The 15,020-nt window shown below is 42.8% G+C and overlaps 1 protein-coding gene across 3 annotated transcripts in view; it reads right to left on the bottom strand.

Moving 5' to 3' along the window:
* itpr3 (inositol 1,4,5-trisphosphate receptor, type 3) overlaps nucleotides 1-15,020 on the bottom strand; it is a 290,731-nt gene that overhangs the window by 60,600 nt on the left and 215,111 nt on the right. For all 3 annotated transcript variants that reach the window (XM_080210067.1, XM_080210068.1, XM_080210069.1), the window contains 4 exons: nucleotides 13,674-13,794; nucleotides 11,444-11,625; nucleotides 7,899-8,047; nucleotides 1,030-1,138 (listed from right to left, as the gene is read on the bottom strand). In XM_080210067.1, coding sequence (XP_080066193.1) covers nucleotides 1,030-1,138; nucleotides 7,899-8,047; nucleotides 11,444-11,625; nucleotides 13,674-13,794 — 561 coding nt within the window. The remainder of the gene's footprint in view (nucleotides 1-1,029; nucleotides 1,139-7,898; nucleotides 8,048-11,443; nucleotides 11,626-13,673; nucleotides 13,795-15,020) is intronic.

Below are 15,020 nucleotides of genomic sequence, written 5' to 3'. Positions count from 1 at the left end.
GGGCAACCATTTCCATGCCCCCATTCACGCCCTTCCCAGTACAGGCATAATTATTGCTGCAGTCGTCAGTGACTGGCTTCCCACCTCACTGATACACCAGCTTTCAATCAGGCTCCGTCTCCAGGCAAGGAAAGGATCATTGATGTCAGAGACATACATCAGAGAAGGATTTTATCCAAATGGGGAGAAACTGTAGAACTGTTAGATGCAGAGGGATATGTGTCTCTCAAGGGATGAATCACAAAAGGTACAGCAGTCAGGTACAGCAAATAATTAGGAAAGCTCATAGATTTTTTAGCATCTATTGATTTATTGCGAGGGGAATACAAAAATAGACAAATCATGCTCAAGTTATACCAGGCATTTGGTGAGATTACCTCTGACATACTGTGTATAGTACTGGTACCCTTATTTAAGGATTGATGTATGTAGTTCAGAGAAGTTTTACTAAACTAATGCCTGGAGCAAAAGATGTATAGGCTAGGTTTGTATCTACTCAAGTCTAAAAGGGTAAGAGATGACTTGATTGAAACTTATAAGCTCCTGCGGGGTCTTGACAGGTGGATGTGGAAAAAATGATTCGTCTTATGAGGAAATCTAGAACTCGGGATCATTGTTTAAAAATAAGGGGTTGCCCATTTAAGACAGAGATGAGGAGAATTTTTTTTCCTCAGAGGTCTTTGGAACATAGTGAAAGCAAAGAATTCTTGATAAGCAAGGGGTGAAAGGTTACGGAGAATAGGCAGCAATGTGGAATCAAGGTTACAACTGGAGCAGCCGTGATCTTATCAAATGGAGGGGGAGGCTCAAGTGGCTGAGAGGCTTACTCCAGGGCCTAATTATATATCTATGTGGGGGGGTGGGGGAGGCGGTGGCATCTCAAATTATATATCTATTTGGGGGGGTCCCTCTGACCTGCTGACTGACCAACTCGCTTCAGGTTCAATCAATCAAAATTAAATTGGTTCTTAGCTCTCTCCATAAGCAATTGCCTTGAAGGATGCAGTTAACTTTCTTTGATTTTTTTACCCGGTCTCCATAGCTGTTCTTTTTGACCAACATTTCTTGAAGGCTGCGGAGAACTTTGATGCAGAGCTTCTCTTCTGCGGTCATGAGATTCTTTGTGTGTTGAATTAATCTAGAGAAATAAACAGATTAATAAGAAGATAAGTTCTGGAAAACTTCACACCATTTCACCTCCTCCCCTGCTCAGTGTTAACAGTTCTTGCTCAATTGGTGAAGTGTAACCCTGAATTTTGAGCCACAAACTGCTTCATCATCTCAATGGCACAGTGGCAAACATGCTCCAAGTGATTGGGTTGTATCTTGGCAGTCAGGAAGAGGAATAGCTGACTGTCAGAGTCTGTGACTAGGCTCAACAGGAATATGGGCAGGGGATCAAAACTTTCCTGCAGAACTTTCTCTTTTGAGGTTAAATAAGTGGTGTAACTAATGACAGGGTATAAAGATCCCAAACTGAAAACAAAAGTAAAATACTGTGGATGCTGGAATCTGAAACAAAAACAGAGTATGCTGGAAAACCTCAGCAGGTCTGACAGCATCTGTGGGAAGAGACTATAGCCAATGATTTGAGTTTAGATGACCCAGTGCGAGCTCTGACAAAGTACCACCCAAACTCGAAACATTGGCTCTATTCTCTCCCCAAATATTCCAAGCCTACCATTGCAAGGTTAAGAGTTCTGTCAGGGTGCTCAAAGGTTGGAGCTGGGTCAGGATAGAGACTGGGTGATCTCAGGATTTGCAGTGGTTGTAATGAATCTTTGTTTTTCTTTTATTTAAGTGATGTTTCGAGGTGCTGTTCCCAGTGGCAAGCAACACTGGCACTGGGGTGCCTCAGGGAAAACCAAAGCAGGAGTTGCAACAGGAGTTAAGCCATATACTTCCATCCATAAATGATCCATATCTACTTCAGATGTGGATGGATAATAGCTTTTGTTCGTCTTCCCCAAGATGGCATCCTGCACACTCCATATCGGAAGTGTCCTATTCTTGATCCTTACGTTGCACTGCGTGACTAAATTTAGCCTCCAAAATGAGCTACAATTGCACAGCCACCTAATATTGGACCCTTTAGACACTGGCCAGTAAGCACAAATCATATCCTCACAATTCTGTCTGCCTTTGTGCAGACATAATTAGGTCTGTTATCTGATTCTGACTGGATGACATGTTTTACAGGGAGTTTTTAATCTATGGCATTAATACTCAATTACATTTCTGCTCATTGTATAATTAAAACACTTAAAATGTACATATTTGGCTGCAAAATGCTTTGGAGTATCCTTCATAAATGCAGACCTTTCTCTTTATTATTAGTATAATGCATGGGTATTGAATATAGTTGCTACACTGGCCAAAAGCAACTTTTTGCTTTAATAGAGAGACATGTGGCATAGACACAGAGTAGAAGGCTCCACTTGGTTCAGTTTGAGCAAGTGATCCATTCTCTCTTGAAAAAATTCCTTTTTTTAAATTATGAATTATAAAGCATCTCCAAGGTCATCCATAATTTAACTAACTGCATAATTTAACTCAGGTCTAATACATAAGGACTCCTGAGTTTTGTTATACACAGCACCTCTGCTGAAAGTGACCTCACCCTAAGCCTTTACAGCTATCAAAGCGACAATCATTCTATGTTGTATTGGTATGAAAGAGTTTGAAAACATTACTTTGGTTCATAGGATATGAGTGAACTTGTCATGAGCATACTTAATGCCCATCTCAAGTCATCCTGAGATGGTGATGATTGACATTTTTAACCACTGTCATCCTGTGTATCTATGATAGAATTAAGCAGAGATTTCCAGGATTTTGACTCAATGATGATGAAAATGCAGAATGGCAAGTTGCTTGGGATTAATGTTGCTTTTAGAGTGCCACTATTCTTGTCCTTCTTGGTGGAAGTCGCTGGGGGAGAGATACCATCAAAGATAACCTTGGCAGTTTACACATACTATAGCCATGAAGTGCTGATGTATATTTAGTCCAGTGGCAGGGCTGTCAATTAAGTTAACTGCTCTGTCCTTGAGCTTCTTGATGTTACAGTTGCTATGTGGGTGGTGAGTATTGCACCATGCTTCTGACTTAAGACTTTGACTCAAGAGCAAAGAGGCTTTCCAGGGCCTGGAGATGAAGCCTACATCTCAGAGTGCCTACCCTCCATTTAGTTCTTGTACCCACAGTTTTGACATACGGCGGATCTAGTTAAGCTTCTGGCCACTGATAATGCACATGGTTGTCAATGGCTGGCACTTAACAACAGCATGGAAGGTCAAAGGAAAATGGTTGGGGCTTTCTCTAGTTAGAAATTGTTAGCGAATGGCACTTGTGTGGTTCCTGCATTATCTGCCACTCGTCAGTTCAAATGTGGGTGTTGTTCAGGTTGCAGGTTGCCATTATCTTCACATTCAGACAAGTTATGAACTGAGCTGAACAATGAAATCAATGCCACTCCTGACCTCACAGTGCGGGGAAGATTTCCGCTAAAACAGCTGAAGATAGCTGACCAAAAGACATTGCTCCGAGGAACAATTGCAATCACGTTCTGGGGAAATGATGATAAGTCATTAATTTGCAAACATTTTCCTGTATGCCAGATACAGCTCCAACCATTGAAGGATTTTCTGATTTACCCCCCATTCTTAAAGTTGATTTATTAGTGTCACAAGTAGGCTTACATTAACATTGCAATGAAGTTACTGTGAAAATCCCCTAGTTGCCACACTCCGGCACCTGTTTGGGTACGCTGAGAATTTAGCATGGCAAATGCACCTAACCAGCACATCTCTCAGAGGAAACCGGAGCAGCCAGAGGAAACCCATGCAGACACAGGGTGAATGTGCAAACTACACACAGGCAGTGACCTAAGCCAGGAATTGAACCCGGGTCCCTGGAACTGTGAGGCAGCAGTGTTAACCACTGTACCACCATGCTACCTGTGCACCATGCATTTTCTAAGATTCCTTGGTGCTATAAACAGTCAAATGCTGCCTCGATGTTGAGCAGAGCTGCTATCACCTCATTTTCAACGTTTTACTATTGGTCGCGATCAAAGCTGCGATGGTATGTCAAGCAGAGTGGTTCTAGCAGAAGCCAAACTGAATGTCAGCGAGCAGGTTATTCATGCGTAAATCATGAACTTGCACTTATATAGTCCCATTCATGTCTATGGTGATTTATTTAGGATTGTCAGGACCATTGCAATCTCGGTGAATGAGGCAGCTAATTTGTTAATCCTTTGGTGCTGCTGGTTGTGTGATAAATTTAATGTCACTGTCAGAATTCTTCTGCTCTTCTTTGCCTAATGCCATTGGAATTTTACGACCACCTTCCATCACCTTGCAGATGACTGGGAGAAGCACAGAGGAAATGCTGCAACCTATTATATTCCACAACCGTATTACTTCAGGGACTAGGCAAGTCACAGAAAAACTCTGTTAATCTTCGGTATTAGATTGCTGCTGTACAGAACTGCTTTGATTGTCTTACAAACAATTAGTTTTCAGTAGCTGTGTGAACAGTCATACAAATGCTATGTTTTTTTAAACTCCAGCAAACTCTATGAACATTGTTAGATCAAATCTCCTTACAGATGCTGCCAGGCGTGCTGAGATTTTCCAGCATTTTCTCTTTTGGTTTCACTATTCCAACATCTGCAGTAATTTGCTTTTATTATATCAAATCTATTGCGTGGTCCATAACTTTACCATATTCATCCACCATTATGTATCCAGTGTTTGGACGAACTCTAGAATTGACGGATGGAATTTTCTGTAACATGTTCAGAGGGTAGCAGTGGGTGGGAAATGTGGTGTTGATGCCAGTGGCACCAATGGCAGCTTTCGCTGCCATATCGTTAGCCTGATAGAGAACAAAAGAGGCAAGGGGGTTGGGGGGTGGGGGGGTGGGGGGGTGGGGGTCCCAGGGTTTCACTCTGGTGCAGAGGGCTCAGCCAGCAGCTTTAAAAAAGATTGGGGTGCCCTTTTAAAAGGCTGACCCGATACAAAAAATTAGAAATAGAACATTCCCAACCCATAACTCCTCCCAACCTCCTCAAGCAACACCAGCCAACCTTCCCACCCTATGGAACACCCCTCCCACAACATCCATCAGCAGAATATTCCACTTGATTCGACCCCCAGCACTGACTGGGCACTGCCCCCTGGCTGATTTGAATGGATAATGTAGCTGGAGGGAGCGGGGGATTATCAGGTGCTGAGGTCTGATAAACAGATGTTAATTTATTCTAATGGGGATCCTAACGTTGTACATTGGAGTTCATTGAATCCCTACAATACGTAACGAGGCCATTCGGCCCACTGAGTCTGTACCAACCACAATCCCACTGAGGCCCTATTCTTATAACCCCACACATTTAGTCTGCTCATCCTCCTGACACTAGGGTAATTTTTAACATGGTCAATCAACCTAACCCGCACATCTTTGGACTGTGGGAGGGAACAGGAGCACTGGTGGAAACCCACACAAACATGGGCAAAACATGCAGACTCCACACAGATAGTGACCCAAGCTGAGAATCGAACCCAGGGCACTGTGAGGCAGCAGTGCTAACCACTGTGCCACCATGCTGCCTGGTCCTGTTACATCACTAGCCATGGGGAGGGGGGGAGGGGGTATAATGGTCGCAAACCACAATTTGGGCCTCTTTCAGGATTTTCCGCTTCTGTTGTCAATCCCGCCCAACAAAAACGGGGGTGGAAAATCCCCTCTCTATTTTTGGAACATAGGACTATCTCATCATCTAATGTGATGCCAGAACTGCAGTTATATCGTGGTTACCAATATATGATAACAATTGTTGCTGCACTCAGAAGATCATTATTCCAAATAGAATCATAGAATCTCCGGTGCAGAAGGAAGCCATACGGCCCATCGAGTCTGCACCGACCACAATCCCACTCAGGCCCCTTCCCTGTAACCCTATGTATTTACTCTACAAATCCCCCTGACACAAAAGGGAAATTTAGCATGGCCAATCAACCTGATCCACCGCACATCTTTGGACTGTGGAAGAAAACCAGAACACCTGGGAAGAAACCTATGTAGACACAGGGAAAATGAGCAAACTCCACACAGTCACCCAAGGCTGGCGTCAAACCCAGTTCCCTGACACTGTGAGGCAAGAGTGCTAACTCCTGTGACACCCCGTGATGTAGACAATAAAACCTTTGCAGCAGTATTGCTGCTTGGCCAGTTGAAAATAAAAAACTTTTTACTGCATAAAAATGTGGTCATGTTAAAATGAGTCACTGGTCATAAAATACTTTTGGATCTCAGAGGATGCTCACAAACCTTCACACTTCACTTTGCAAGTTTACGACATCCGAACTGTGATAGATCATTAGAACAAGCTCTAACCCAGTCATTATCTTTACCCAGAGATCAGTCACTCAAAGCAAAAATCTGTTACCTTGTCACTGAACCATGCATCAGCATTAATTTTCATCAGATTTATCTTTTTTGAAACACAGAACTTGCTCCACAATAGGGTGCAAGATACTTTCATTTTCTCACGAATGAATTTAAACCTTAATCCAGCACTTCAGTATAATAACAAAGGAATGTGGCATTGTCAGAAGTACAGAGACCGTATTTACCTTTTCAGGTGGACAGAAAAGCTCACATAATGTTCATCAAAGAAGATTAAGGAGTTCTCCCATTATCCTGACCAGCATGCCTCCCACAACCAACACAAATCCTGGCTTGGGTCACTGTCTGTGGAGTTTGCACATTCCCTTGTCCATGTGGGTTTCCATTGGGTGCTCTGGTTTCCTCCCACAGAGAAATCCCACAACACCAGTTTAAAGTCCAAACAGGTTGGACTTTAAACTGGTGTTGTGGGATTTCTTTGCGTTTTACCCCAGTCCAACACTGGCATCTCCACATCATTCCTCCCACAGTCCAAAGATGTGCGGGTTAGGTGCACTGGCCATGCTAAATTACCATTTAGTGTCAGGGAGGCTAGCTAGGGTAAATATATGGAGTTATGGGGATAGGGCCTGGGTGGGATTACGCTCAGTGCAGACTTGATAGGCTAAATAGCCTCCTTCTGCACTGTAGGTTCCCATGAATCTATGATAACAATAAATAATTAACTGGCCATTCATTTATTTGTTGTTGTGGGATCCTGCTGTGTACACATTAGTTGCTGGTTTTCCTCGCATTACAACTGCGATTGCACTTCAAAAGTACATTTTTCAGGTGGAAGGGAAAGATGATATGGGTCGGTCCAGAGTTGAATAGTTGCGCTAAGTGCCTAGATTTTTTGCTGAAACCAAGATCCAAACAATCCAAAAATCATAATGCAAATGTCAATACAGAAATGCTGCAACAGCACTTATATTTTATTCCTTGTTAGACATCTTCATTTACCTTTACAGGAATTGACAGGAATCATAGAATCTATGATGCAGAAGGAGGCCATTTGGCCCATCACGCCTGCACCAACAACAATCCCACCCAGGCCTATCCCGGTCATCCCATGTACTTCCCTGCTAATTTATCGGTCAATTTTTCGTGTCCCTTCAGTCTACCCTGCGCATCTTTGAGTGTGGGAGGAAACTGGAACCCTTGGAGGACACCCACACAGATACGGGGAGAATGTGCAAACTCCACACTGACAGTCACCTGAGGCAGGAATTGAATGCGAGTCTCTGGCATTGTGAGGTCGCAGTGCTAACCACTGTGCCATCATGCCACCCCTAACAGCCAGTTAGAGTAGGAGGCAGCAAATAGCAATGCTATTTTATTAGTGAGTAAATGCTCTACTCTGGCATTGTGTTCGGTGTTAGCCTTGCCTTGCTGACAAATTCTTCTTGTAACATTTTGCACTCAGCCTTGGTTTGTCCACTTACTTGGAGATGAATCCTCCACTTTCACACCGCAACCTGGCTTCCGTCCCTTCCATGAACAAAAGTTCTGGTTTATGCATGACATCAATAAGAACTGAGAGCTCGGCTTCCACCAGTGGTTGGAGCCGATCTTCCAGAGTTGTTATGATATCCTACAGGGAATCGAACAAGAATAAATAAATACTGGGAGAGAAACAAATGTTTTAGTGTCATTGTCATACACACAAGCAATCGGTAAACTTTCCAGTCCCGCTCACAATGGGGATCATCGTGGGCAGAACAGAAAATCTGATGGACCATTTTAAAGGTCCATTAACCTAAGGCAGGAAATCCTCGTCTGAGACAGCATGACTGGAAAATCCCACCCATATACATTTCTGACTGGAGGATCTTAACACATTGTACATTGAAGCTCTTGTTTACTTTAACCAATATTTTGTAATGTAACTAGGCAATGATCAACAAATAATTTTTACAAGCAGGTATTTGGATGTCTTGACTTTAAGTATATAATGGCCATAATTCTCTGGTCTCGCATGCCCCTCTACCAGAACGGTGAGTTTGTGAGCTCAGCCAAATATCTGTTCACACAGGGGCACTGGATAATCCCAGCCTCAGGCAAGGATTCCAGTCAATGTTAATATGGCTGATTTGGTCTCATTTATCAAGAACACAAGCTCGGAATTCATTCACAACACAATTGCCGGGTTTGGCAAATGGAGGAATGTCAAGGACTTCAGGAAAACATAAATAGATCAGTTGTGAATTAAGGGACAGAATTCTCTGCCCTCCCAGGCCTGTGCTTCTCATGGGATTTCCCACTGATGTCACCCCACGCCTGACACTGCAAAGCCCACAGGAGGGGGGTGCTCTGCCAATTGGACCAGAGAATCCTGCTGGCATGTACAGGGGGAGAATTCCTCCTAAACTGCTTGTGCTAAAGTATTGCTTTTGAATTAAAGTTTGTTCATAAACGTGTAAAATTCATCTCATGGATACATGCTGGATGTATGCTGTTTTTTTCATTAGTGGGTAGCATTACTCTAGTTGGAAAACCTGAGTCCCAAGGGAGACATTGCTTTATTGACAGTTCTAGACCCTCTGATCTTTGCAGTCGATTTCACAATGCTTAGTTACACAACATAAATTGGTTTCAAGGAACTGTCTTTTTTTCCTTGAAACGTTAAATGTCTAGATGATTCACACTTTTATTGTCTTCTAATAAATTTACTTCTTTTAACATGGTAGAAAGTTATGAATGAAATATTTTACTTTTTGAAAACCATTTTTATACATCCTGCTGTCACGATATGGTTCATTGGTTCTATACAGCCTACAGTGGATCAATAGGCAAGAATGTAGCAAAGCTTAAGTTTGAATTGAGAAATCCTCAACCATGGGGTTTTGAAGGAAAGCCAGAGGATAGTTTAGCCAAAAATTAATGTAAGAATTCCCATGAAACCTCGTACCACAATGAATAGCTGGAACATGAGAAACTGAAGGGAATTTCAGAAACCTGTGACGTACTTTGATAGAATTCCAAAAGGAGAAGTGGATGAATCTTCAAAAACTCAGAATTTATAATAGAAATCTCAAGTGTAATTTGGAAGTAGAAAGGGGAACTGGGTTTATATTCTAAGGGTGGCATCTTCACTTCTGGGACTAGGTCCCAGGGGGCAGGAACAGGGAATGTTTTGAACCACGGTGACCACTGGGAATTCACTCAGTACTACATGATCCTGACCACATTAATTAAGCAGTCAAGGGTTTCCTGACATTTGGCATGGCGGTTCAGACTGGATGGCTCACACCCACCATCATACCTAGGCGTCAATTTTAAAATACACCTGGACATCAGCTGACCCACCATTGAAGATAGAAGATGGACCTCCTTAAGGAGCCTGACGTCAGAAGATCCACATTGTAGATGTTCCAGTCAACCACTGCTGCATGTGATGTTCCAGGGTCCAATCGCTAAAAGTCTCCATCTTCTCTCTAGAACTCCACAAGTTGCCCTAGACCTTCTTCAGGTATGTTTGATATGACCACTCTGCATAGTTCCAGATGTGTTCTGGACCAGTGTGATTTGGTGTGGACATTTGGGTGGTGGGGGAGTAGGGGGATGGGGGTGCGATTTTGGTTGGGACTTAATCTGCATTCCATTAGCAGGATGCAAATGCAATTTCACAGGAAAGCTTGTTCTCTTTAAAACTGTGTGCAATTTATTTCAGTTAATCAACAGGCGTTTCAATTTCACAGAAATCCTATAGTGCAGAAGGAGGCCATTTGGCCCATCACGCCTGCACCAACCACAATCCCACCCAGGCCCTACCCCCACATCCCTACATATTTACTCACTAATCCCTCTAACCTACGCATCTCACAGCTCTAAGGGGCAATTTTTAGCATGGCCAATCAATCAATGCACATCTTTGGACTGTGGGAGGAAACCGGAGCACCCGGAGGAAACCCATGCAGACACGAGGAGAATGTGCAAACTCCACATAGACAGTGACCCAAGCCGGGAATCAAACCCAGGTCCCTGAGCTGTGAAGCAGCAGTGCTAACCACTGTGCTACCGAGCCGCCCAATCTCTCTCCGAACATTAATGCTCTCTACCAGGATCGTAACAAAGTTTACCTGTCACTTGCAAAATTAAGCAGCTTGGTGATTCATATCTGGCTGTGACTCTTTATTGGTTAATCAGTTATTTTACCTGAAGACTGGGGGAGCACATAGAATGGTGCTTAGAAAAGATATGTTACCCTGTACAGAACATAAGGTATCCCTATTGTCATAGGGCCAGCTAACATTATTGTAGAAATATAAATTGGGGAATGTGGGGAAAAATGTCTGAACAAAGGAGAGATGTTGACCCAGTGGTGGAAGTGATCAGCATCACAGAACCCATAACAATAGCTATAGCCGACTGGACGTTTGAAACAGAAGCAACACAATAAAGCTAATTGGACTGGACTACAGCAACAAATTCATACACTAAGAGGAAAGAGACAAGTACCTAATTTTACTGCTGAAAGAGTACTACAACAAGTGTGACTCATTCCAGTTGTTTTTCTCATCCAGTCAGTGCACTACGCTGACTTATATCAACATTAATCGGAATTCGAAGAAAGGGATAATTTTCCCTGTGTATGCTAGAGGCCCAGGATCTCAACTTCCATCACTGCGGATTGGAAAATTCCAGAATATTCAACCGGTGTCAAAAATCTAAATTCTCTAGACGTGTGAAGGAGAGGAGGCACACTGGCTGGGATTTCATGTTGATTCCAGGGCAGGCGTGGCTCACAGAATGGAATTCTCCATTGGCCTCGGGCAGGATTTTACGAGCCTCACCTGCCCCAGAATCGGAGCTGGTGAGGTGGTAAAATTCTGGCCACGAACTTTTCGTTAAGTGCTCACTTGAGACATTTCTAAACCTGGCACTCTGTAGTCATTTATTATTTGTAATTCAGTAGTCGTTTTCTTTGGAATTGAATCAAACTGAGTATCTTTTTGTTAACAAAAAAATGCAAACAGAAGTAGCAAACCTGTAGTTTCTCAATGATATTCTTGTAGTCCCACTGCTGCTGTGTGCACGCAGAGCGAGGAAACGCTCGGGTGCTTGCTTTCCAGTTTGAAGCATTTCTCTGAGCCGCCAGTGACTGGTTGTTCAACAAATTGCGAGCCTGAGTGTCTAGGTCCATTGGAAGGGGCACTGAACGATTTTTTGCTAAAATGAAAAACCACAAGGTTACACTGGTTTCTGGGTTGCTAGGAAAAGCCAATGTGATCAGCTAGACAGCAGGATTTCACAGTCTCATGGGACAAGTCCTGTGCGTTCATTATACATGAACCAATTCTTAGCCAATCTAAAATAGTCATGATTAAATTCACTAGTGTAAGTTAACACCGCGCCTCACAGCTCCGGGGACCCAGGTTCAACCGTGAGAAGGTGGGGGAGGGGATGGGGAAAGTGACTGTGCAGAGTTTGCACGTTCTCCCTGTGTCTGCATCGGTTTCCTCCAGATGCTCCAGTTTCCTCCCACAGTCCAAAGATATGCGGGTTAGGTGGATTGGCCATGCTAAATTGCTTCTTAGTTTCCCAAGATGTGCATGTTTGGTGGATTGGCCATGCTAAATTGCCCCTTGGTTTCCCAAGATGTGCATGTTTGATGGATTAGCCATGGTATGTTGCCTCTTAGTGTCCCATGATGTGCATGTTAGATGGATTAGCCATGGGAAATTGTCCCTTAATGTTGCAAGATGTGCATATTAGGTGGATTAGCCATGCAAAGTTGCCCCTTAACATTCCAAGATATGCATGTCCAGTGGATAGCCATGGTAAATTGCCCCTTAGCATTCCAAGATATGCATGTTAAGTGGACTAGCCCTGGTAAATTGCTCCTTAGCATTTCAAGATGTGCGTGTTCGGTGAATTAGTCATGAGAAATGCATGGGGCTAGAGGGATAGGGTGGGGGATAGGGCCTGATTAAGATACACTGTCAGAGAGTTGGTTCAGACTCTATGGGCCAAATAGCCCCTTCTGCATTATATGGATTCTATGAAGTCATCCTACAACACTTGAAATAGTCAAACCTAGCACCCAAATAAATAATTCCATGAACAAATAATCTCACCCTACTAATTAAATCTGCAGATTTATAGAAAATTAAAAGATGGGAATGGGCTACAGTTGAGGGAGAAGAGAAGAAGCTGCTGAACAGTATTTACTTCATCCACATTCAAATGGTGATCCGAGTTGGAATGTTCATCCAAGGAGAATTAATTCTTACCATAAATTCGGCTCTACCACTGAGAGGGTAAGAAATATCAGTGATCTAATAGGCTTAAAGGAAACTCTTAACTTTGTACTGTTATTTTGAATACATTTGTTGCAAGGAAGGGTGTATTCCTCTCTGAACAGTTTTTGGTCCTCTTTTCTAAGGAAGGATACAATAGCATTGAAGGCAGAGAAGGAAAAACTAGGTTGATCCCGGATATAGAGGTATTGTCTTATGAGGAAACTTTTAGTATGTTGGGCCTGTGCTCACTGAAGTTTAGAAGAATGAGAGTCAATCTTATTGAGGTGTATAGGATTCTCAGAAGGGTTCACAGGATAGATGCCGAGAAGTTGTTTCCCCTTTTGGGAGAGTCTAGGACCCCATCTCAGAATATGGGGTCACCCTATTTAAGGCAGAGATGAGGAGGAATTTCTTCTCTCAGAGGGTAGTGAATCTGTGGAATTCTTTACTGCAGTCTTTAGGTATGTTCAAGGCTGAGATAGACAGATATTTAATCAGTAAGGCAATCAAGGGTTAAGGGGTTAAGGCTGAAAAATGGAGTTGAGGATAATCAGATCAGATCAGTCATGATCTCAGTGAAAGGTGGAGTAGACTTGATGGGCCAAATGGCCTACTTCTGCTCCAATGTCTACGGTCTCTAAGGTGGTAATTCAAAATGGGCAATAGCAAATTGATAGCCTATTTTACAATGCGTTATTGACTGTTTTCTATTCACATACAAGATAGATTCACCTCCTTATATTTTAGTTAGATGAAGAAATAAGACTCACTTCAGTTCAGGGAGTGAAGAGAGACAGACATAAGAGAATGCTTCCATCATCTCAATAATAAATTGGTTTCTGGTACTACAAAGACAGGTTTTGATGGCCATGCCAGGAAGGGATGTATCACTACAACAGCTCATGTGCTGAGTGTTGGCAGAATTGCCTCTTTTTTTTAAATTTAGATTTCTTACATAACAATTCATTGCCTTACCCATCAGAGCTAATGTCCTAATGCAGGTTTCCACTGAAGGCTTTTGATTTTGTTGTAGCCAAGAGCAATCCAGGAGTCGGCATGTAGACTGCAGGAGTTGCACAGCAATAGACTGGTGGGTCTACAAGTAATGGAAAGGAATACATGAAGTCATTATGTACTCAAGTTCAAATGGAGCCATCTACTGTGCACTTGTTAACATTAAAACTGTGGAAATTGTTAATATGTTCATTATTGTACAGGGATCCTGGCAGGAGGCACCAGATTAAATATCATCTAGCCGACATGCAGAATACATTAATTTTGTTATTAAATTGACTAATTTGGTGGAATTCTTTGAGAACATTACATGAGCAGTGGGCAATGGGGAATCCGTGAATGTCATGTATCTGGATTTCCAGAAGGCAATTGACAAGGTGCTGCACCAAAGACTGCTACATAAGATAAAGGTGCACGGTGTTAGCATGGATAGAGAATTGGTTAACTAACAGAAAGCAAAAAGAGAGGTAAATGGGTGTTTTTCTGGTTGATGATCAGTGACTAGTGATGTGCTTCAGGCATCAGTGTTGGGACCGCAATTGATTACAATTTAGATTGATGATTTGGAGTTGGGGGACCAAGTGTAGTGTGTCAAAATTCACAGTTGACACTAAGATGGGTGGCAGAGCAAAGTGTGCAGAGAATGCTGAATGTCTGCAAAGGGATATAGATAGTCTAAGTGAGTGGGTGAGAGTCTGGCAGATGGATACAGTGTTGGTAAATGTGAGGTCATCCATTTTGGTAGGAATAACAGCAAAATGGACTATTATTTAAATGGTAAAAAAATTGCAGCATACTGCTGTGCAGAGGAACCTGGGTGTCCTTGTTCAGGAATCTCAAGGAGTTGGTTTGCAGGTGCAGCAGATAATTGAGAAGGCAAATGGAATTTTGTCCTTCATTGCTAGAGGGATGGAGTTTAAAAACAGCGAGGTTATGTTGCAGCTGTATAAGGTGGTGAGGCCACACCTGGAGTACTGTGTAAGGTTTTGGTCTCCTTACTTGAGAAAGGATATATTGGCACTGGAGGGGGTACAGAGGAGATTCACTAGGTTGATTCTGGAGTTGAGAAGGTTGGCTTATGAGGAGACACTGAGTAGACAGGGCTATACTCATTGGAATTCAGAAGAATGCGGGGAGATCTTATAGAAACACGTAAGATTATGAAGGAAATAGATAAGATAGAAGCAGGGAAGTTGTTTCCACTGCCATGTGAAACTAGAACTAGGGGGTATAGCCTCAGAATAAGGGGAAGCAGATTTAGGACTGAATGGAGGAGGAACCTCTTCACACAAAAGGTTTGTGAATCTG

Source organism: Carcharhinus amblyrhynchos, chromosome 22 (assembly GCF_965287045.1).
Source record: "Carcharhinus amblyrhynchos chromosome 22, sCarAmb.v2.hapA, whole genome shotgun sequence".
In the NCBI taxonomy this organism is placed as follows: Eukaryota; Metazoa; Chordata; class Chondrichthyes; order Carcharhiniformes; family Carcharhinidae; genus Carcharhinus; species Carcharhinus amblyrhynchos.
This window is presented reverse-complemented; position numbering and strand designations above follow the sequence as displayed.